The 24,409-nt window shown below is 38.6% G+C and overlaps 4 protein-coding genes across 6 annotated transcripts; 3 read left to right on the top strand and 1 right to left on the bottom strand.

Moving 5' to 3' along the window:
• Positions 1-897: 897 nt before the first annotated feature.
• LOC108044082 lies at positions 898-6,391 on the top strand. Its single transcript, XM_044457072.1, has 2 exons — positions 898-1,510; positions 5,286-6,391. The coding sequence occupies exons 1-2, from the start codon at positions 1,042-1,044 to the stop codon at positions 5,720-5,722; spliced, it is 906 nt and encodes a 301-aa protein (XP_044313007.1). The 5' UTR covers positions 898-1,041; the 3' UTR covers positions 5,723-6,391.
• A 1,481-nt stretch (positions 6,392-7,872) lies between these two features.
• On the bottom strand, positions 7,873-8,684 carry LOC108044085 (glycine-rich cell wall structural protein 1.8). Of its 2 annotated transcripts, XM_017122949.2 has the most exons (3): positions 8,634-8,684; positions 8,359-8,572; positions 7,873-8,292 (listed from the first exon to the last, which is right to left on the bottom strand). In XM_017122949.2, exons 1-3 carry the CDS (start codon positions 8,637-8,639, stop codon positions 8,081-8,083), a joined length of 432 nt encoding a protein of 143 aa, XP_016978438.1. In that variant the 5' UTR covers positions 8,640-8,684; the 3' UTR covers positions 7,873-8,080. The 2 variants fall into 2 exon arrangements, with proteins under 2 accessions (XP_016978438.1, XP_044313176.1); XM_044457241.1 differs by having other exon boundaries at positions 7,873-8,572.
• A 2,192-nt stretch (positions 8,685-10,876) lies between these two features.
• LOC108038628 lies at positions 10,877-15,055 on the top strand. Of its 2 annotated transcripts, none has more exons than XM_044457036.1 (3): positions 10,877-11,154; positions 11,678-12,578; positions 13,374-15,055. In XM_044457036.1, exons 2-3 carry the CDS (start codon positions 11,939-11,941, stop codon positions 13,736-13,738), a joined length of 1,005 nt encoding a protein of 334 aa, XP_044312971.1. In that variant the 5' UTR covers positions 10,877-11,154; positions 11,678-11,938; the 3' UTR covers positions 13,739-15,055. The 2 variants fall into 2 exon arrangements, with proteins under 2 accessions (XP_044312971.1, XP_044312970.1); XM_044457035.1 differs by having other exon boundaries at positions 11,654-12,578.
• A 1,032-nt stretch (positions 15,056-16,087) lies between these two features.
• Positions 16,088-18,297, top strand: LOC108039102. Its single transcript, XM_017116027.2, has 2 exons — positions 16,088-16,590; positions 17,103-18,297. Exons 1-2 carry the CDS (start codon positions 16,320-16,322, stop codon positions 17,474-17,476), a joined length of 645 nt encoding a protein of 214 aa, XP_016971516.2. The 5' UTR covers positions 16,088-16,319; the 3' UTR covers positions 17,477-18,297.
• The last annotated feature ends 6,112 nt before the right edge of the window (positions 18,298-24,409 follow it).

The following is a 24,409-nucleotide window of genomic DNA, read 5'->3' as shown; positions in this document are numbered from 1 at the left end:
GGCGGTGACAGCTTGGCTTGATTCGAGCCAAATTTAAATAGCTGTGTTTAAGGGCCTTAAAGAAGCTACTATGGATAAGTTTGAAATCATTAAAAAAAATAAAAATATAGTGCCCTGGTTTTTATCTTCAAATACAACTTAATATATGTTAATAGTCAAAGTTAAAAAGCGATGTTAGGCCACCTCTTAAATAAAAGCATGTTCTCCATCCACGCCCAGTATTTTTAACTTGCAAGTAAAAGTGTGCTGAAATCTAATAAAAACTTTGTGATAAGAAATATAACCAATCATGACCTCGATTTAAGGCGATTAAACTTCGACTTGTATACACGAAACAAAAATAAAGTTTTTTTAGAAACACTCAGAAGTCTCGACTCATTTACCGCAAACTTGCAAACGTTTGACTAAAATTATAATACCCACTCCAAGGGTATACAAATACTCTTAAAAGCAATTAAAATATTAGAAATAAAGACGCTACACAAGGCAATATATAAACACAATTTTATAGTATTGAATTACTATTTAATTATTTGTTTACAAGATAAAGTTAAAATTTAATGACTTCCAAAATCATTTAAAAACACTTTTTCAAGTCGCAAAAAAAAGAAAACGACAGCCCATAAAAGAGCTCCAAAGGTGTTATTTCAATTAAGCAGTGGTAGTTGGCTTCTGCCGTTGGAAATCAGTAGTTACCAGCACTGGTGCTCATTCGTTCCCACTGTCGTGGAAAACCGAGCTCGGAAAAGAGCCAGCACGAACTGAAGCACCGAAGAAGCCGACGAAGCCGAGGAAAATCAAATTGCGATCAAGAGGCCGCCGAGCCGAGCAGCGCAGAAAGAAAGGTCTATAAAAGAACAAGGCGCGCCAAGGCTGGGCATCAGTTTGATTCGAGCCAGCAGCCAGAGCAGCTGCCCCCAGTGACTCCAGCCAGACTCCGATTTGTGGTCGAAGGACTAAACCCAGTGAAGCACCTGTCGCGCGGTGTGCCGCGAGTGTTGTTGTCGTTGCTTGTCGAGATCGAGTGTGAAAGTGCCCAGAATGCGTTTTAAGCAGTGGCCTTGGCAGGCCCTCCCCAGCCTGCTCGCAGTGCTCTTCCTCGCCGGCAGTTGTGGGGCGGCCACCGAGCAGCTGGGCAGTCCGCCCAGCCCCTCGCAGAACGCCGGGGCACGGACCCTCCTGCGGGTCTACGACGAGTGCACCCGCGCCGAGGCCGGCTTCGTGCCCTGCCTGAAGAAGAAGGCCATCTCCTTCATCGATCGCCTGGCCCCCATCGAGGCCATCAACGTGGCCGAGGGCATCAAGCTGGTGCGCCTGGAGACGGCGCCCCGTCCGCCGGCCACCAGCGAGAGCGACCTGGAGTCCTCGCTGCCCCGATCCGGCAGCGACCGCGACGCCAAGCTCACCAACATGCTGATCGAGCGGCTCAGCTACTTCTTCAACGGCCACTCGCTGCAGGTCAGCTTCCCCAAGCTCACATCCGATGAGATTGGACGCGGCTTAGAGGAAGGTAAGAGATCAGGGGGGAACTTTAGACTTTTCATCAATAAAGGCAATTCAATTAGGTTCCTTCATTTTAATCATCAAAAACAATAAACAATAAAACAATAATATCCGTATCCGAAGGCCAGAAAATCAAGTGCAATTCTTGACTGTTAACTTGACAACTGCATCAAAATATTATAGTCTTCCCAATTCAAGTCATTGAAAAGTTTTAAAAACATTTAACATCTCAAATATGGTTAAAACTAAAGAATTTAAAAAATGTGTTAACAAATTGTCTTATTTTAAATAAGCAAATTTGCCATTACAATTATTATTTTTATAATTTCTATTGTTTAAAGTATATTATAACAGTAATCATTTGACTTTTGATGGCCGGTTATTATATTAAAGCTCTGGTTACTGCCACGAAGTTTCCTACAATTAAGCTGGGATTTCTTCGGTAAACAAATCGATCCACCGAACAACGTACAATCATAATCATCACTTTCCGTGGGCGGTCTAATTGCGGTTACCGCTAATACCCCAGTATCCATTGCGCGTAACAGTGACATAATTTGACTCCGACCATGACTCTGGCTGCATCGCCGGTAATTGCCAGGCAGTTATTAGAGCCAAGAGAGCCATCATAATGCTCCAAAGTGTATCTTAGCCGACAATGACATTCGCAACTGCACCGTCAGCACCGCTGGCTGGCCCACTTCCTGGCTTATCATTCTGCATTGTATGTAAACAGGGCGAGTGGGCTGGCCGGGGGGTGGGAATCGGGAAACGGGGGGATACTAGCTCTGGGAAAACGCGCAATTGTTTTTATTTTTCGTTCGCTTTTTGTATAACGCACACACCAGAAAACTCGTTGAGCAACTCAGGAATGACCCAGAAACCTTAACAACGACATCATACAGACTGTGGCGACAACGTCGAATAAAAAATGTCATGCCAGAATTTCGTGTTGTCCAAAAACAGCCGAAAAACATAACAAGCGGTGCCATTTTGCCACCACGAAATTAAACCACTCTACGTTTTTTGTTCTCTTGTTACGCCAACGGAAAAAGTAAAGTAAAGTCACCTAAAGAATTTATTTCGAAAATTAATAAGCAACTCAATATTTATAATAAAGTTGTAATTATAAAGTGAAGGATCGACAGACATGTCAAGTAAAAAACACTTAAAAGTGGATAACAATTTTGTGCATATTTTAATCAAGAAAATGTTATAAAATACCCAATTTATATATACATTAAAATCACATTTTTTTATATATTAAGTTTTTACTTTATAAATCATAACTAACTAATATTATTTCACTAAATATTGACTACAAATAATGTATTTTTATTACTTCAAAACCATGACTTCCCATTTTGTCTCAAACCTAGTCTTTCCGATCTCAATCTTTCCAACCTTAAGCCCAAGTATCTAATCCCTGGAAGGGCAGAGTATGACGAGTTAAAAGCAAAAACTAAGTCATGTCTAGATGTCATGACCATGTCAAATGCAATGAAAGTGGCGACCACGTTTCTCCGTCGAGGCCACGAAAAACAACTCCTCGACTAAGCCATTGGCATTTCCATTTTGAATGCGAGCTGTCGTCAATTACAAATTTGACACAAGCACTCACTGCAACTTCCACATCAAGATCGCAATGCAATGCAATGAAAAGTGAACTTACTTTCACGCCACATGAAATTTTTCTTTTACTTTCAAATCATTGATCAAGATTTTTTAATCGATACGAGTAGCTGGAGTACAAGTTGTCCAACACTTTCCCAATGGCACAGCCATTTTTGGCTAATACTCGTTGCCAGAGATTGAGGGGATCGATTGAGATGCCTGTTTAGAGCTGGTTATGACTGTGCGATCATCTGTCTTTTGGGCAGCATCAGTGTCCGTTTCCATTTCCATTTCCATTTTTATCTTCATTTCCATTTCCATGTCCGTGTCCATATCCATGGACGTGCCCAAGTCGAAATGCAATTTTCCCCAGCCAGGCAGGTGAAATCGCCCGCAGTGTCCCTAATGAAGGCAGCGAAATGAAAGCCACACACGGTGCTGCCAAAACGGAATGCCAGAGCCTCAATCACCTGGGAAAACATTCTCGTATAGCCTTTGCTCAATTGAGCTGGCACTTTCACCGTCTTTTGAATATTTTCAGGTGTGGTCTGAAAAGCTCTAGAGATCTTGCAAGATCTTCAGAGATTTAATTATTCTGACTATTGTTATTGCAATACTTTCCTTAGGGCATTGTTTGAGCTCTTATCCTCTACATCATAAACCTAAATAATGAAGTTTACTTATCCGAATTGTATTATATGGCCAACTTTGCTTTTTATATATTTTTTTAGTAGGATTTAGCGCAAAAGAAGAATAATTTATAACGAATAACGTTTCTTTTGTTAGTTTTGTTAATGAATATTAAAAACATCTGACTTATTTAATTTGGGATATTTTTCCATAGTTTTCTTTTCTTTGTTTTGTAAGTGAAAATTTAATTTATACATTTTTTAGACGGAATGATTTTCAATTTTAAAGCCCTTACAAAAATGTAGCATACCTTTTTTTTTACCTTTTTTTCTCATTAAAATGAAATGTAAATATTTGATTTGAAATATTTTTATACCCTTGCAGAGGGTATTATAATTTCAGTCAAAAGTTTGCAACGCAGTGAAGGAGACATTTCCGACCCTATAAAGTATATATATTCTTGATCAGCATCACCAGGAGAGTCGATCAAGCCATGTCCGTCTGTCCGTCCGTCTGTCCGTCCGTCTGTCCGTCCGTCTGTCCGTCTGTCCGTTTCTACGCAAACTAGTCCCTCAGTTTTAAAGCTATCTGCTTGAAACTTTCCCAAAAGTTGTCTTTCTATTGCAGGTAGTATATAAGTCGGAACGAGCCGGATCGGGCTACTATATCATATAGCTGCCATATAACTGAACGATCGGAAATGCCATAACTTTGGTGTTTTTAAAGTTAGCAAGTTAGGAAGTTCTATGGGTTTTAGTTTTGGCTAATCAGTCTGACTTACCAAATTTCATAAGGATCGGACGACTATATCCTATAGCTGCCATATAACTGATTGATCGGAAATGCCATAACTTTGGTGTTTGTAAAGTTAGGAAGTTGGGATTATCTATGGGTTTTATATTTGGCCAATCAATCCAACCTGCCAAATTTCATAAGGATCGGCCGACGATATCCTATAGCTGCAATATAACTGAACGATTGGAAATGACATAACTTTGGTGTTTTTAAAGTTAGGAAGTTGGAATTTTTTATGAGTATTAAGAATGCATCATATAAATAATTTTGGAGAATATAATTTACAGAATATTCTGCAAGGGTATATCAACTTCGGCTCCGCCCGAAGTTAGCTTTCCTTTCTTGTTTTTCATTTGATTAGCAAAATAATATACACAAAAATAAATTAGTTGCTTCTTGGTAAAACTTTTTGTATTGGTATTTTAATCTTAAAAATATACACAAATATACACATTTCTCGGAATAAATTAAGAAATTTATTTTAATCAAAAACGACAAAAAGGATTCACTACTTATTTATCTTTGTTTCTGTCCTAAATGAATTTGTTTTGTGGTTTCTAGCAGGCCCAAAGTGCTAAATTTTATGTGACTTTTTAAGTTAATTAAAAGATACTTTTTCCCTACCTTACTGAAGTTCTGTGGTTAACATAAAAGTATCTTAATAAATTATGATTAACGTCTAGTTAGAATAGCCTGTAATTGTTTTGATAATAGCCCAAATTAACCCAATTTTTCTATTCCAGGCCGTGGCAAAATGAAGAAGATGATGGGCATGATGATGATGGGCATGGCCATGAAGATGATGGGCATGATTCCGATTGCCATGGGAGCGCTCTACATACTGGCGGGCAAGGCACTGATCATCTCGAAGATAGCCCTGCTCCTGGCGGGCATAATCGGACTGAAGAAGCTGATGTCGGGCAAGTCGTCGGGCGGCAGTTCCGGCTGGTCATCCGGCGGCGGCGGCGGAGGAGGCGGTGGCTGGTCCTCGGGCGGCGGCGGAGGAGGAGGAGGCGGCGGCGGATGGGACCGGCGATCCCTGACCGAGGCCCAGGAGCTGGCATATCGGGCCCACAACCACAAGCAGGAGCAGGCGGCACATGCGCAGAGCCATCCGCAGCTGCAGCAGTTGCAGCATCTGCATCCGAAGGCCGCGGCGCCGCAGGTGACCAAGTCGTAGGGCGGAGGAGAGGGAGGGGACGGAGGAGTGACACCAAGTGTTAGATAGCTGCATTTATCTTGTGGATAAATCACGGACGGCGGACGGATTGTAATTAGATATACATAAACTCTCTTTTTGCACTTGCACTGCGGGGCAGACAAGAGGACTTGATGCACTTCCAACGGTTCACTCGACGCACAGTGGCACCTATGGATACATGGGCTGAAATGTATCTAGAACGTGCGTTCCCACTGGGCATTGCATTTGATTTTTTATAATGATTAGTATTTGCTTTAATCGATTATGCTTTCTTCTATGTAACGCTCTGCCCTGCTCTGTTCTTCCACACGAGTTTACAGTTGCTGAACTCGGCCTCTGCATCTTTGAATCTTTGAATCTTTGTATCTGCATCTCGCTGTGCTTTACTTCTTAACTGCTAACTGCACTGGCTATTTTCAATTACCTATCGTACTTCCGCTTCTGCAGCTCCGTTTCCATCTCACTCCACTAGCGCACTCACATTAACTCTAGCTCTTCTAACTGTACGTAGCCACTAAGTGTAATAATTTATTTAACTTATTTATTTATTTACTAGCCGTAAGTGTAAATCGCATGTAAGCAGCAAAGTTTTCAAAAAACAGAAAAGCAAAAAAAATGTATACAATAAAATCACTGATACCAATCGAATTACAGGTTTCTTCGCTCAAGCATGGGAAGGTCAAGTTAAAGATACTTGGCCAAATACATACGCTTCCTGTAACCATTTGCCGGCAACTACTTCCGCTGCCCTTGGCCAAGTCCCAATAAAACCTGGACCCATCTCCGGCTCCCATAAATTCCACTTGTAGTGTCCCAGGGTGTGCGTCCCATATTCGGCAACCTTATGGAACATGTTTACTGCTTTGGCTCAAACAGACAAGCACACAGTAGATTTAAGCCAAGAAGCAAGTTGGTATACAGTTGGGCTGTGTAAACATTTTCCTGGCCATGATCACAAGGAGAAAAGTTAGTTAGATGTGCTAGTACTTCCCCCTTGACTTTAATCATAAGAGAATACACCCGAGATTCCAGGGTGGAACTGTAATGAATTACGCAAAACGAATCATCATCCAATTAGTAGTGTTCGAGTCGAGTAATATGTTCCTCAGGCAAATGAAAAACTGTGGGTGTGAGTTAAGTAAGTTAAAGCTGCTGGCCAAATCCACTTTAATTGAGTATTCTGCTTGCCATTGTGTTTCTGCATTTATAGACCATAAGCCGCAAGCTTATTAAAATGTGCTTCAATTAAGTGACCCAAAGATTTCGTAAATTTTAATATGGTAAATTTAAATTATATAATGATTATTAAATCACCCACAAGGAGCGTGCAGTGAAATTGCCTCTGCGGTATAAATATGCATTAACAGTTCATCTGTCAATAAAACTAGAAAGGCAAAACCGGAATTTTATTAGATTAAGTGCCGTCAATGCAATAAATTTAAATAATTATAACAATCAAAACCTATTACAAACAAACCTAAATAAGAATGGTAGATGCTATTAATTATGGAAATGTAAACTTATCAAGACTAATCCTATACAAATAATCTTTTTTGATTCAGATGAATATTCCCGATATTACAAGAACAATAATTTTAAATTTCACAAGGGAGAAGCCTTTCTTGATTTTTTTGCTACCCTTGCTTACATTTAATTTAAATAATAATTAAGAAATAGTTACACATTAGGTCTTTGCAATTACCGATTACTTCCTAAAAACTGTCACATAATATTTTTAGATTATTAATGGTAAGTCAAAAAAAGTTAACACAAAAATATTAGATATTATTAAATCCGGAAATTTGCAATTAATTTATGGCCTTAAAAAGCCAAGTTATATAATATAAAAACCGATTAAATCTCGGCGTGTGCAGTATAATGGCTTTTATTCAAGCTAAAAGTATTGTTCACCTTTAAATTATACAGAGTGTTATTTGTACGAGAAAGGCAGAAAAAGATTTTAATTTATAGTCCGGCTTCAGTTCCATAGTAGCAATTTATTTAATCTAAACGCTTAAACAAATTATGCTAAAAAAGGGAAGGCTCACTTACAAATGCAAATAGGCATTGATAAAGTTACAAGGCAAAAAAACGCTCTGTATTTAATTTAAATAAGATTCACTTTTTCTTTTATTAATGTGTTCGCCAAGCAGTCTGCCGATTATCTCAAACTAGTTTCGCTAATTTGGGAATAAATGACATTAAAGAGATTCAGACTGCTAGGCTATGGAAGATTTTTCAGGTACATAAACGAGTTTGTATCCGGATTGCAGATAAATGGAGGCGAGTTCTGGGGAATGGGGCATATATGGTGCTTGGTGAGCCGGCGTCTCCAGCTTACTTCTTTTTCCACCAGCCGGATTGACCACCGTAACCACCTCCGTAACTACCTCCGTAGCCACCTCCGTAACCACCTCCGTAGCCACCACCGTAGCTGCCTCCTCCATGAGTGGTCGTGATCACTTTGTAGACATCCACGCGGCTGCCGCCTCCATGGCCACCTCCGTAACCACCTCCGTAGCCACCTCCGTAGCCACCTCCATATCCACCTCCGTAGCTGCCAGAGTTCCAGCCACCTCCGTGGCTGCCGCCTCCGTAGCCACCACCGTATCCACCTCCGTAGCCTCCTCCGTAGCCACCTCCGTGTCCTCCCTCATAGGTGTTGATCACTTTGACGACCTGGACTCCACCGCCGCCACCACCTCCGTAGCCACCACCGTATCCGCCGCCATAGCCACCGCCACCACCGCCTCCTCCCTTCAGTAGACCCAGGAGTCCTGCATTGGCGGTTGCCAGAGTGGCGGCCAGCGCCAGAAGACATACAAACACCTAGGCAAGGAATAAGGATATCACTTCGAATTCAATCCTGTCCAGAATCCTTTACACTCACTTTCATTGCGGATTGCCAACGCTCGAGAAGCACAAGTAGAACTAATGCCAAGCCCGAAATCGCTTTCGGTTTAATAGCTGCCTGACCAAACCCCAGTAAAGGTGGCTTAGTGAGCGGCTTTATGTCGCACACGCTTTGCTCCTCTCTAAAAACAAGGTCTTTTGACTCATCACAGTGACTTTGCCATTAAGCCAAATCTTGTGCAGCTCTCTGATAAAAGTCGGTGTGGCCTGCACGGTTCCCGAAAATAAATTTATGATTTCCATTAAAGCAGGGCGTAGGAAGAGTTCTAAACTGAACTAGTTTTACTGCTAAATTAACCGGGTTGGACACAAAAGAACCCAAAAGAATGCAAGCTGTGATACAGAATAGAACTGTCGAAATAACAAAATCAATTTAATTTTTAATCTTATGCTAAAAAAAGTGGGAAAATAAAAATAAATAAAAACGGGAAGTGCAAATCACAGCCAGAACTGATTCGTGATAATTTAAGACAAATATTTTTTAAACCATATTCCACAATAATTAAAAAGAGATTTAAATACCTCACGGTTTTTAAAGCATAAATATGTTTTTGGTTACTTGACCAAGAAGTACACAATATAAAAACTAATTAACAAACTAACAAAAAAATATTAATGCACTTACAAGTTTTAAAATTTTTGTACGTTCGTCAAATAATGATCACATTTGAATTCGAAACTATGAAACCCTTAGGGTAAATTGGTAACCAGAAGCCAATACTTATTTAGTTATAGTAAAATCAAACAAATTATTAGTCTTAAATTCAGCAAATATTTTCTTAGTGTACTATTCTCTTGGTCGTACCATGAGGATTGCGAACAGAAATGCAAGACTGCTTGTCCCAGTTGTTAGCTCATCATAATAGTCAGCCGAAAAAACCAAAAACATGCAAATTTGCGGTGATAAAAATTAAATGCTATAAATGTCTTAAGCTAGCTTGAATCATGTTTGATCATCTGTTGCCAGCATACTCACACACGAGACAGCAAAACAATGGCAGATAAAATACGAGTTTTGGACTAGAGCAGACATCAAGAGAAATAAGCCACAGTCACTCTCCATTATGGTCTTAAGCGCCCCGAATGAGTTCCTTTGGCCACTATCAATCATAGCTAGCTGTTAATGGCCATGCTCTGAAAGCCATTTCAATTGCCATTCAGCCTAAGCCACAATTTGAGCCTACAACCATCACACTGGCCCACAAGCCTCCATTATCGCCCAGGCTATTTCACTTATTCAGTGCCATAAGCCTTTCTCATACATCACTCTGAATGGCGATAATGGAGAAACAAAGACAGGAAGGAGAATGAATCAAGCTAGGCACTGCATTCTGGTCAGGATTGCACTAAAGTTTCACATGAGTTCCAAAAATTACATCTGAATGGTTAGATGAACACTGACATGAAACTGATTTTAATGTATTAAATTTTAGAAAGCTAAGCTAATTATATTATGACCAAATTGATTTTTATTAATCAAACAAAAATATATTTAAATATTTCCCACATATTTATGCAGAGGAGAATTATTCAATGTATTATGGTAAAATACATTGTAAAGAAAAATTAAGTCCTTTGAACGTTAAGTTGATTGAATGGTTTGAATGGATATAGTTTGGTTAATTTCTTTTGCCAATAAATACCGAATTTACTTAATTTCTCTAAGACACTTTAAATCTTAATTGGTAAGAGTCATAACCAAGTTCAATTAAATTAGAATCAAATTTATACAGCATTTCGTACTCTGCTCTATCCATGCTAGCCATTTGCTGGTGGCTTTCTGTTTCTGTAAAGCGCAAGCCTGAAAGCAAGCTTCACTGAAAAGTGGAACCAGAGGAAAGTGCTTAAAAGCTGGCTAGGTATTTTACCCGGTTGTGGAGGGATGAACACATGGTGCCCAAAAGTATGTGACTACGAAACAGAATCTGCTGCAGAAACCGACTGACGGGGCACCTCCTCCGCCCACAGATTCACCTCTTGTGGCCCAGCGTCCATTTGGGAAGATTAACCGCACTGTGAGCACCTGAGATGTTGCATTTAAATAGAGGCAGAAACAACTTCATCCGCCAAAGGCAACAAGTGGCAAGTTCAGAGAGCCAATTAGCACGCACGGATCTACAATTACGCGAATTCACCCATTGGGCACACTTTCTCAGGGCCCAAAACCTATATAGAATAGTGGCAACGAGTGCAAGGCCACCAGTTGGACTTGTGGTTTTGAACGTGCAACAGGGCAATAAGGTAGTAAGGTAGTAAGGTGGTGAAAAGTGAAAACTCCCGAGTCGAGGCTTTAAAGCATTTTTTTCTAATTAAAATGGACATGCCTCAATGGGCTTAGCAGCACGTGTTGTGCTCCCTGGAGCGTCAATCTTCGATCTGCCAACGAGACCCCCACTCTTCATCTGTGAAAATTTACATAAGTGGGAACTGGGAAGTGGTCGGTTCTCTCCACCCAATCCGGTTTCGCCTGACGGATTACCCTTTTGGATGCATACACGGTAAAATAAACGGTGCCTAAAATTAAAAAACTCAATCTTACAAAAAATTATGATTACTTAAAAAAAAAGTGTTTGTGTAAATTAAGAAACGCTTGCACTTTTAACAAACATACTTTAACAAATGGCTTCCAATTTTGAAAAATAAAGAAAATTAAAGACAACAAAAAAACATAGTTTAAATAAATTAACAATAATAAATTGATGTTTGAATTACATATTTTTTAATATGATTAAAACATATTTTAATTACTTACATCGTATCTATAAAACACTTTTTCGCTGAAAATAGTTTTTGTAAATAGGTTATTATTTTAATCAAGGTTTCTTTATAATTGCTTTTCGTATACTTAATACTTATTTGTTTAACTAAAGCCCAAAATAGTTGACTATTGAGTGCTAGCCTTTCGATTCGAGATTTGGATACCTCGTATTTTAAACACTCCCTTTATACTACATTAGTTTGGAAAAAACACTTAAATTCCGTTTAAACCTTTATTAGACTATTTCTCTACGTGTGTGCTAGGTAAAAGTCTTGGACGTGAAAAGCTATCAGGGGGATCAACTGGGGGCTTGACCGCAAGCAAAAAGCCGCAGCACTTTTCGGCGAAAGGCCGCAAAATCACTCAACCAGCAGCGCCATAAATTGTCGAATGGCCCGTAGAATTTGGTCTACAGAGATCTCGAAACACTCACCTCCTCACAGTTTGATTCTTGACGTTGTGCGGAGTGCGTGTGTGAAGTGGGAAGCCCGTCCGAAGGATCCGCAACAAAAGTCCAATCCAAGATGTGGCAGCGACAGGTGTTGCTCCTCGGCATTTGCGGGCTCATAACAATGAAGGTGGCAAGGAGCACCGCCAGCCGCTTTAATGGCGCCACTTCCGCCGGCAGCCAAAACCCGCCACTGAAGCTGGAGATGAATGCATGGCAGCCTTTCACGCAGCACAACAATTGGCTCATCCTCCAGGCAACTGCGCCCAGTTCAATGCCGCCGGAGCGGCAGGAGATCCGGGAAAGGAGAAAGGAGCCGGAACGACGGCTTCCTGTCAATTTCTACGCCTACAACCATCGCTATAACGAGAGCTCCCCATCGACGGGCGGAAATTACAAACAGGTTCCTCCCAGCGATCCAGCCAGCTACGTTTTGGCCATCAGCCAGCAGATGCGACGGGGCCAACTCCTACGCCAGCTGCCGAATGCGGAGGAAGTCGAGCCGGAAGTTCGTAAGGTGGCTGCGACTTCAACTCACCCGGCTAATGGTGATGATGATGATGACGATGAAAGCGAAATCCTTCCCATGGAAGTCGGAGCGAGAGAACAGGCGTCGCTCCGGGGAATCGAATCCTTCTTGGCGCCCTTTGAACGCGCTTTAATAAAAGTGCGCAACTTCTGCGACACCTTGAGGAGTGTGATTAGCGACGAGTCAGGTGCGTATTTGCTCTGGGAATTCCCCTCGTGCTATTAAAAACCAAGAACTTGCCACATAAAACTAGTCTTGGCTATTTAATCTTTGCTATTAACATAAAACAGGTCTCAAGCCTTACAAAAATAAATTTTAATTAAATCTAAAGTATTAGAATTTACCATTTTCTTATTACTGTAATATTGGCAATTCTCGTAGTGGAAAGTAGTTAATAACCCCGTAACACAAAAGTTAAATAAGATTATGAGTTCAATAAGAAATTTCCACACCACAATATCGTCGTAGTTTCAGTTTAACTAAGAAATGTTTTTGATAAAAAATTGAAATTGAAGTTAAAACATTACCATTATCTTATATTATAATTACCTCTATTACGGTATTATTGGCATAGTTATCTGAAAATTAATTCCCAGAAGCAGTTACAATCATTATTAATAATGACAATAATGATTATGAATTCTTAAACATATCAATGAGACAATTTTAAAATAATTTTAATTAAATAAAGTATTTGCAATAATAGAACTCTGACTTAAAAAAACGAATTAATCTAATATGTTACATATATTTAAAATCTAAACTGTCAAGATGTTAAGGCTTCAGGAGGAAATAGTTATTAAAAAAGCTTGGCTAACTCCTTGAACGTTTTCTTCTCTATTTCGAAATCCAATTTATTCTGAATTAATTGCTTTCCAATCGCTTGCGATAACGCAAGGGACGTGTGACCATGACCTCAGGGCGCCTGCTACTGACCACTTAATTACCTAGCTAACTTATGACTCCACTTATCCACTCACAGATGAGGCCGGTTCAAGTAAATTGGATGCCACCACAAGCGAAGCAGCCACAGCACCATCAGGTGCACCGGCAACATCAAAGGAACTCCTGGTTCAAGGTCGCGCCCAACGTCTGGGCCCGGAATCGGAGGGCCGCAAGCTCAAGAAGCTGAAGAAGAAGATCCAGAAGCTGCTGTTCCCCCTGCTGATTGCCTACAAGCTGAAGTTCCTCACCCTCATCCCGGTCCTCATCGGCGGACTCACGCTGCTCGTGGGCACCACGGGTCTGGCCGGCTTCTTTTTCGCTCTCTTTACGGCCGTAATGAGCCTGAAGACCTCCGGCGGTGGCGGCCATGCCAGCAAGTCGCTCGTCTTGAAGAAACTCTGAGGAGTGCGGACTTTAAACACACTCGGATTTGGCTGTTCGCCTTGGCTTATCCAGCTGTGCAGCCAGCCAGTCGGCATTGATTTGTCTGGTCGGTGGCCATAAAACAAGCGACGCCGATTTTCTGAGATAGCAACGACGCGCCCTCAAGTAAAACCAAGTATGTACATAACAGCAAGAGTCCCAAAAAACGATAAACGAATTGAAAAGATTGCTTTTGCCTAGACGAATATAAAAGCTTTGCAGGAGAAATGTGGTATGGAATTTTATTAGGGTTTAGGTTTAGATTTTAATTATTTATTTATTTATTTCTGAGTTAAATCAAAGAAAATTCTAGACTATGTGTACACGTTTGTTCTATTTAAGCAACAAAAAAATGCAATCTTCTTTATATACATTTTCAATATTATTACTATTGCGGATAAAACTCTAATTCTTATGAATTTAAAATAACAATGTTCTATTAAGTAATTATCAAGGTAATGCTCAGTATGCTTTTAAAATATTTATACTAATTTATTTTACACATTTAAGCATCATTGTATTTATAGAATCAGCATCAATGATAGACTACTTTAAATGTTCTTTCCTAAGCTTGCGTACGCGACTTCTCTTATTTAAAATGAAAATGTATATTTAGTACAAAAATATGTAAGTGAAGAGGCATTTTCCAATTACTACAAACACACAATCCCCGAAAATTCCTTCGATGGGCAGTATATAGTTTCAGCAGCAACCGGATGCCAAATAAAAATACCGCTGACACCCAAACAACGATAAATTCCGCAGACACTTTGCAGTCGGTAAAGTCGGGGTTTTGGGCATGAAAAGTGACGACAGCAAAAGCGTTAACGAATGTTGACTGCTGACTGCGATTAGTTCCGAGGCACGCGTGTGCATTTAAATGTGTTTGGACTTAGACGGCCTGTGAATACATAGCATGCACATAGGCCAGAGTTACATATGTGCGGGTCAACAAGATAAGTCCATTTGTCTCGTCTGGGCCACACCTAATTCAGTTTGGAAGTTATTTGATTTCCCTGCGAATATACTCCCATCAAGCCAACTTGTGTAATTGTAAAAGCTCTGCTCGTTTGCTCCCTTAATATTGGGGAAATTTAATTAATCCTATTTCTGGCCCTCAGCCACGGGAGATTACCAAAAATTTACATAAACACGAGTTCAATAAAAGCCTTCAAAGCAAATTCAAATTATTTTCATGGCCATTCCTGTTGATGGCAATGTTATTAATGAATTTTTAATAACATTTTTATTGGGTCTGCTACGGCCACAGATTTGATTGAATTTCAGGGAAGCAGTTTTAAATTGAAAATTGATGACCAATTAATAAAGCAAACGTAGAAGCCTAAACTAAAGGCTTTTTAGAAAAGATATGCCAAGATAATACAAAATTATCTTCGGGCTATTATATAAAATTAATTTAATGTATTAGTTGGCAAATATTCGAACTTTTCAAAAATAAATATACTGGTTTATGTATTTAATTATATTTGCTTATGGACAATTTATTAGTTTATTCGTATTCTTTAAAGGCAATAGTGTTGCTTAGGCTTTAGCTTATACTATATTTTAATTTTTACTTAACCTAATTTTAAAATAAATAAATGCATACATCAATGAATGGGTTTGCGATTTTTTCTAAAGGGATAACAAATTGCCAGGGGGTAAATCCCTTTGTGAGTGACGTGGAGCATTTCCCCGAAAAGCTTTTCCTTGCAAATACGTCTCAGAAATGGGAAAACGTGGCAGCCAAACAAAAAGGGCAAGTGAACCGAAACGGACCGAGTAAAATGCTTTCCAACGATAATGAAGAGTTTTTACTTGTTGATGGTCGGAGCAATTGACCCCCGACAAGTGTGGTGCACACAGACACAACCCAGTAACAGCCACAACAAGAGCCACAGTTACAGTGAAACGTCTGCGGAAAGCCGCTCATTAAAGCAGGGAAAATTTAATGTGTCCGTTCACGCTCAAGTAAAACTGAATCGGCGGAGCAAAACAAAATCAGCGAAAACAAGGTAGAACACTCCGGGAAAAGCAGAATCATAAATCACCAGTGAATTATTTAGCTCAGAATGTTTCCTTCCTCAAACGTATGAGCAAGAATTTGAAATTTATTTACGTCCGGAAACATTCTTTAAATAAGTACATTTACATTATTTCAGAAAATGTTGCCATTGTTGTTTTAATTATTTGGGGATAACATTTTTATAAGTTCATTGCAAAGTTTTTAAATGAATAAGACATGTGCTGTATTTATGTCACTACGCAAAGACGTTCGTAGCAAATTAAAACTTTTACTATATACGCTCTATCGACCACATATTTCTTTTGAGTTTCATTAAATTGGCGATTTAAGTTCAAGTTCTGACTTAGAACTTTCTTTTTGTGTAAAAAAGAAGCGGTAGCGGTACAGAGTGGCCACCATTTGGCCAAGAATATACAGATACCAAATTAAATTGATATGCAGCGAAGTGCAACGAAGAGAGTGCCCCATTACTAGCAATCTGCGGTGGGTGCCCACTTTTGCTCAGTCGTCTGAGAACGGTGCAACGGTGTAAACATGTTGAAGATTTCGATCTCAATAACAATTTTCCAACTGCTCTGGCTGGTGTCCTTCGTTGGAGCCTACAGCCTTCCGCCGATGGTGCAGATGGGCGGTGCAATTGTGGCTGCCGTGGAGCAGGACGCCGAGCAGGAAGCTGCCTTGGAGGAGCGGCAGCGAGTGGAGCGGGAGTGGCTGGCGATGGCCGAAACCCAATTTCTCAGCCTGATCAACGACGATCTGAGTCCAGAGGAGGTAAACAACATGCTGGACAGCTGGTCAACAGAAGGTGGGTGTAACTCGAATTTCTTGAAGGATAACTGTTAGGAGAGGTTCAGGACCCCAGACGCCAAACAAAATATTTTACTGTATAAGTATAGGAAAATATAATTTAAAACATATTACAGAAAAATTTAAAAAATTACAAAAATTTTTAATGTAATTATCGAAAGTTTGAGGCTTGCCCCTATATTCGAGGTATTTTATCTCAAATATTAGGCATATATTATTCCTAATTTTGGCTTATTATAATTTATTTCGGTCCTCTTGTTTTTTTATTTAATAAAAGAAAATTCAAGTTTTTTTTTGTATTCAGGAATTACTTTACATGTTACTTAACACTTTTTATTTAAATTAAATATATTTTATTAATTTGGGTAACATTTTTTTCAAGAATAGCTATAATTTAATGTAAAGTAATCTGGAAATGCGGGGCTACTTGGTTAGTGTGATCTCTATTTTTTCTTCGTTGTTCTAATAACCATAAACTTACTTATTTAATAACTGTCTCTGGTTTTACAGGTCGCGGCAAGCACAAGAAGCAAAAAAAGCTAATGAAAATGGTTTATCCCCTACTGGCTGCGGCAGCTGTTGCAAAAATAGTATTGCTGCCTTTGGTTCTAAAATGGCTTACTGCACTTTCGGCCTCATCGTTTGTCATGGGTAAAATCGCGTTGGCCACCTCTGGACTGTTGGCCCTTAAATGGATATTGTCCGGAGGACATGGACACGATCGCCTGGAAATCGTTCATTCTCATGCGCCAGTCGTGAAGGGGTTGCATAGCACGGACCTCTCCGGCAGTGCCAGCAGTTGGATGCCCATTCGACAGCCCTTTATACCCTTGGGACTATCAAAAGATCATAACTTTGAGAACCTGTATAAACCATTTTTATAGACTCAGCCGGAACGAAAGTAAAATGGTTTAAAAGGAAGAAAAAGCAAAAGTCCTGTTACAAAAAAAAAAATTTTAGTTGCTCTGAAAGTATGAAAGCTAACAAATTGTAGAGAATAAATGTAAATATCAATCTAGTGTTAATATGCAATCATATCAGATTGACCATCATTACAAATATCACTTTTCCGGTAAAGTGTTGGCCAATAGGCAAATAAGGCCACGTAACTCCCAGCTTCATCAACGACTAATTAGCACATGACTCGCTCGACTTTGACGACGTTACGTGTGTACGCAAGGCAAAAATTAACAGCACTGCGGTTCCGTTATGCATAAAACGGTTTATTGCGCATGCGCACCGTCGGCCAGCCCTCAAATCCCCATCAAAAATCCCGGGCAATCGACCAGTGGGCAGAGCCAAGCCAAGCCATCGACGTTGTCGAATTGGAAGCGGCACTTCCGCAAGTGCCTGTTGCAATAAGCGCCGACAAACGACAGTCCGGCTTATGTAAAGAGCACGACCGAAAGCCAAAGTCAACAAACAGGTTGTCACAAATCAATCAGCATGCTGCAGCCGATGCAATGAAGACCCACGATCAACGCCTTGGGTGGTTCGAACTCTTTGATTGTGGGAGCGGCAAATCGAAAATAAAACTCGACAGCAATAGAACATTAGTCGACATTAAAAACTTTCTTTTCGTAAGAGTAAAATAAATATTTTATCCAATATATTTATAAGGTTAAGACATGTTGAGTTTATCTGCACAGGAGTTAGAACATATTTTTTAACATACAAGAAATAACAAAATTAGAAGGACTTTCAAGTTAGTTAAAATAATTTTGACTTAATTTTTGCTGTTTAATATAGAATTAGAATCCTTATAATATTTTTAAAATAATAATTAAACAAATTATTTTTTGATACTTATCTCTTAAACTAAAATTTTTTTTCAATTTATGTAAGCATTTTTGGAAACATTCTTAATTTTCTATATTGTAAAATATTCTGTAGATAAATAATTTTTTCTTTGTCAACACACAAATATATTTTTCAAAATATTGATATTTATACTTTTTTAGCTTCCAGAAATATTTATAATTTAAAAATAAAGAAACTTGTTTTAAATCACTACCATTTCCCGAAATTTATACTGTTCGTTTTTATAATTCGTTTTCATAGAGCTAAGCAACTTTCAAACAATTTATTTTATTGCAAAATGTTTAATTTTTTAAGAACCTTTAAGATTATAAATTTAAACTTTGTAACTAATACAATTTTTTATAGACCAAATAAAATTAAATTTTTCAAAATTATGTTTTGTATTATTAATTTGGCATTAATTTCTTGCTCAAAAGAGAACACGGATTACAAAAAGTTTGCCATGGTTGGCTGAACTTAAGGTAGCAGTCTACGCAAATCGAGCCCCCATTTCCGCGCAACAAGTGAAAGTTGTAGGGCGCCAAAAGCAAAAACACAATTGCAAGTATGACAGGGGCGGGGCAGCAGCTACAGATACATCTGCAGCCACGAGATACGAGGTACAAGACCCAGGTATGCGCATGCCTGTCGCGTATCTAACAGATCGATCAACAACAGGGCGTATCTTTCTTTCTAAGTGAGACGTTGAAAGTGAAGTCGAGACCCAAGCTGGGCAATTAAACTGAAGAAAGGGAGGGCGAAGGGAAACCCACTGGGCGGCCTTTGTCATCGCATCTCTGGCTTTGGCTATTAACAACATTCTCAGCTCCGCTGACTGCGCAATGTTTGCGGCTCTCACGAGATTACTTAACCAGGCCATTTAGCATAGACACCGCTTCGTATTTGTTGTCTGCGCATTTGTGTCATCAATTTCACTTTCTTTCGGGCCCAGCGGATGGGGTTAAACAAAGCGACGATACTTAGCCCTGAGTCCGGGCTAAAAAGTGATCCCACAGGCGCACTAAATCATGTTTTCCACCTGGCAAAAATGAACAAAAGCAGGAAATAAAGGCAGACCTGGGAAAACAAATATCAAAATACCCTTTCAAGATTATATTATATATTTATTTGTTAAAATACTTAAGTATTATCTTAAATATTTCCTCCCAAACCAAAATTTTACTTACCTTTAAAATATTTTATATGAATGTTTGTTTGTTTAATGTTTAAAAATCCTAAGTATGACTGCAAAACCATTTAAATAAAACCAAATAACACAGAAAAGATGTTCCTAAAATAAGAACCTTAAATTAATTAACTATAAATATAATCAAATTATTGATGCATCAATATTCACTTTACTTTGTAAGAGTATAAATAATATATAAGCTTCACAGCCCAAAATGGCAATTGCCCTAGCTCTCGTGGCAAAGTGAATTGAATTTGTTTTGGCTTTGAACCGCAGTGTGCCCGCAAGGTAATGGCTATGAATTTTTTAAATGCAAATACCATAACTAGCTACGACCCAAAAAAAACCTTTTCAGCCAAAAATACGTTATGTATATCCGCTCAATGCATGGAAAACGTTTCGCTTTGGCACTGCACTTTCTCAGCCGAGCGACAATGACAGAAACGAGTACGCACAATATTGACATTTCATATTTGCACAATTGAAAAGAAAATCAATTTCACCTGCTGGTATTTCTGCGTTTAACCCCAAAAGCTCAAAAAGATATAATTTAGCTGTGGTTTGAGTTTTCAGATGAGGATGAATTATTTTTGTGCAGCCGTGAAAAGGAATTAAAACACATTCTTTTCTTGCTTGAAAGGGGAAGATTAATGTTTAGGCTTAAGCTTACCATTTTTTTAGCTCTTACTATAAAAAATATATATACGCATTTTTCAGTAAAATAACAGTAATCTCTAATTTTACTCTTTTGTAAATTTGTTGACTAAAATAGCTTTAAAAATATCCATACGCAAAAGAAATGTTCAAATGTGTTCATAATTTATTAATGTATTAAATGTTTACTATCGGAAATAATTTTTATTGTTAAATGTAGAGTACGAGAAAATAATCAACCCTTTCAGGTTACCAACATATTCACAAATAAAATAAATATAAAAATCCAAGAATCAAATAAATAATAATACGGCATAAACAAAATTGTTGTGTTTCTTTGTCTGATTATTTTTCATAAATATCACATGCTTTAGGTTAATATTTTCCTTTTCAAATTTTCATTTTAAAATCGTCCATAAAACCACTTTTTATTTGAACTTAACATTTTACTTTTTTGAGTTAGATTCCTTTAAGTCATTTAAAGAATTTTGTTTCTGATTTCCAAAGAATTTGGGTTCTTTGCTCACGTTGGAGGGTCAGAGCTTGAATAGCCTTATGGCTGCCAATTTGAACTATTTTCCCTTTTGGTATTTGATTCAAACGAAATAAATGTATACCTCTTTCCATACACAAGCCCTCAGAAAATCCTCTGCTCTGTAGATTAATGTCTACCCCACTGTGTTGGAATTCCAATAATGCCGATGGCATTCCGATGGCTGAATTCGATGGAAACACACTCAAATGGGTCAGTAGAACGTACGCTGCCCAAAAATATAAAAACGAGCCGGCAGAGCCCAGAAATTCGACTGCGAATCGAGCAGGCTAATTTGAAAAGCAAACGCACATGAAACCGTCCGGCCAACCTGCCACACCCACATCACAAGAGTTTGAGGAAAGTGAGCTATCGATTTATGGCAACTTGTTGCCGGCTAATTGAGCGACGGCCAGCAACAAATCGCAAATCGAAAAGCGCACAAATGAAACGGAGCTAATTGACTTTGTGTAAATAATAAATGCCCACCAGGTTGCTGTCAGAAACGCATTAAATGAAGGGCAGGTTCAGGGAAAAAATCTTGGGAAAGGTTATCCCAAAATAAAATTACACTGTACAAAAAATTACAATTATAATTTTTTTTTTTTTTTTATTTTAACATACAAAATTACTTTAATTTATTACTGGTCTTACTAATCAACTCGTTAAATATTACATGTAAAAATATATATTTTTTATAAATATATCATAACTAATTAATTAAACCTTTCATAAATCGTTAAAAAAATATTTTAAATTATAAAAAAGTATTTTTTTTTTTTTGTTCTTATGTAATAATTTATTAATTTGTATTCAATATTTTACCTTTTCTATTTCATTGCAACGAAATTCATACACCGTTGGAGCAAAAGTGTTTTTTAAAAAAATATTTTTTGTTACCTTTCAGGATTACAATGTTATTTAGTTCAATAATAGATATAACAAAGTCTTTAAAAACTTTTATTTATAAAGTATAATTTAAATGGATCTGAAAAGCCTTGTTTTCCATTTTTTTTTGTCACTGCAACTTTGACAATTCTTGGAGGCAGAAACCGAAAAACCGCAACGAAGAAAAGAGAAATTGTTTATTGATTGGCATTTAGAAATTTTGTTTGATTTGACAGTTAGGCGGGTAATAAAACCCGACTCGTTATTGGCTGCGCGTTGGAGGTCCCCAGACATTTATCCGTCGATGTCGAATCGATGTCGATCCATCCGGTTTAGCAGTGCGCACTGCAGATTGCAAAATTCGCGCTAATATTACATAACTTTCACTCACGAAAACGATGACGCGAATCGTATGAATGAATGAAGGTGAAAAACTGGACCGCGTATGAGCCAAGCCAATGGCATGCGGTTTATCAGCGGCAGCGGCCCCGAATATCATCATCTTCATCATCATGAATGAAACGATACAATGCAATCTGGACTCCGCGGAACTATGCAAATTGGCGTGGCAAGTGAATCACTGGGCGAAATATGCTCAATAAGGCATGCCTAGCACACTTTCTTTTTTCGGGCCGCCTTTTGGCCGTTTTACGCAGCTAAAACAATAACCGAAAATAAAGGCGCGTCACTCATACGCAGCGTGTGACAAGCCGACGCCCGCGGCTGGTTTGCCCAGCAACAATCAGCCGGCAATAACAGTAACAATAAGCAAGACAAGAAAGCAACAATAGCAACAAAAACCCTAACACGAACAACAACATTGAGGGCAGGCAACATTTAGTGTCGCATTTCGTTGTAATATAAATGAAAGTGAGTGAGGCATTTTTTTTCCCCTCCGTTGAATGACTGTCTTTAATAAGCTGCTGCGGGACAATAAAAATACAAATTTTGTTGCTGCCAAAAATTGAAGCTGTTTCGATTTTATAGAGATCTTTTGTCAGGAACGCGAGATTTTACGATGCAATGCCAAGCAGAGAAACTCGGATAGCAACATAAACTGTCACAATGCAGGCCGTGATAACAGAACGTGACTGGGAAAATCTTCGGTGGCTGGATGTCTGAATGGATGAATCATAAAGTTCACACTACCGCTTGATAGACTTGTAAAAGTGTCTCAGGCTGCCAGAGAAACTATTTCGCTGGCTAAATTAGTGCAGATCCAGTTAAATGATAGGCAACATTTGTGGGTTGCTTGCAGAATTCGAAAGAAGGCAAATGAGTAAATTCTGCCTGTGAGTTCTCACAGTTTCTTTAACACAATACTGATGTTAATCCGCCAATCAAGAATTTTGATACCAAAATCTGACATCGATTTCTTTGTTGCTAGCGGCGTAGTAACTTTTTACTTTCTGTACAAGTTGTTGATGGAAATTATGCAATCAGAAAATAATTAACTCATTGTTAGCAAAAACTATAGGAATATTTTATTAAGTTTAAAAAAACTAACATAAAACAAGAGAGAACGCTATAGTCGGGTGCCCCGACTATCAGATACCCGTTACTCCGGTAAAGGGAGTGCGAGGGAGATGGAGATAGAAACTTTGATCACGCATAACTTTTTAACGAATGGTCCGATTTGAAAAATTTCTTCTACATTTCGATAGGTATTGATAAACACAATAAAACTGCATTTTTACTTTTCCGAAATATTTAAATTTTTAAAATCGTATATAAGCGATTGTGGGCGTTAAAGGGGGCGTGGCACCTTTTTGAAACAAACTTGCGCTGCGTAGGAACTTCTAAAATCTACATGCAAAATGCCGATCTTCTAGCTTTTATAGTTTCCGAGATCTCAGCGTTCATACGGACAGACAGACAGACAGACGGACAGACAGACGGACAGACGGACATGGCTATATCGACTCGGCTAGTGACCCTGATCAAGAATATATATACTTTATAGGGTCGGAAACGCTTCCTTCTAACTGTTACATACTTTTGCACGAATACAATATACCCTTTTACTCTACGAGTAACGGGTATAATAATCTGCAATACGACCATGCATTTGTAATTTCCTATTTATATGCTTTTATTAATAACTATCAATAAGGAGAAAAACAAAATGTAATCTTTGGACGAAACATAATTTATTTATATATAAGCAAATACTATATAATTTTGCAAATACATATAATTATTTAGATACATACCAAATTAATACATTTTTTTGCGTTAAATTCCTAACATAGTTGGCTTTTAAAGAAAGCTGTTTCAGTACAAATCGAGTGCATTAAGAGGTTAGCGGCAACGCTGTATTGTTCTACATACTTTGCTCAAGGCATTACAAAATATTTGCCATGTTTTTGTCAGTCCCTCAAACTGCTCTCCTCTCATTCCTTTAAACTTGTTATATAAATGCCGGCAAAAACATCTCATTCACCTCCACCTACTTTACCCACTTAACTTTCAATTATTACCACATAGACACATGCCCCACACAGTCCAGTTCAATCATCGAAGGTGCTAAACACTATTTCACCATATCCTAACAGTAACAGCAAAAACCACAGCAAATAAAAATGACCCATTTATGCTGGAGAAAGAAAAAAACACATTTTCGCGTTCATAAATGGGCTGCTTGAAATATACGGCAACCGGATCGGTTAAGAAGCGTCAATAAATTAGCAAATATGTGACTTGGGTATTGCGAGAGTCGGATGAAAGCTGGGCGCAAACGCGAAGGCGAGGGCT

The sequence above is a fragment of the Drosophila rhopaloa genome, unplaced genomic scaffold (assembly GCF_018152115.1).
Source record: "Drosophila rhopaloa isolate 14029-0021.01 unplaced genomic scaffold, ASM1815211v1 contig_155, whole genome shotgun sequence".
In the NCBI taxonomy this organism is placed as follows: Eukaryota; Metazoa; Arthropoda; class Insecta; order Diptera; family Drosophilidae; genus Drosophila; species Drosophila rhopaloa.
Note: the sequence above shows the minus strand (reverse complement) of the source record. Positions and strands in the feature narration are given on the sequence as shown.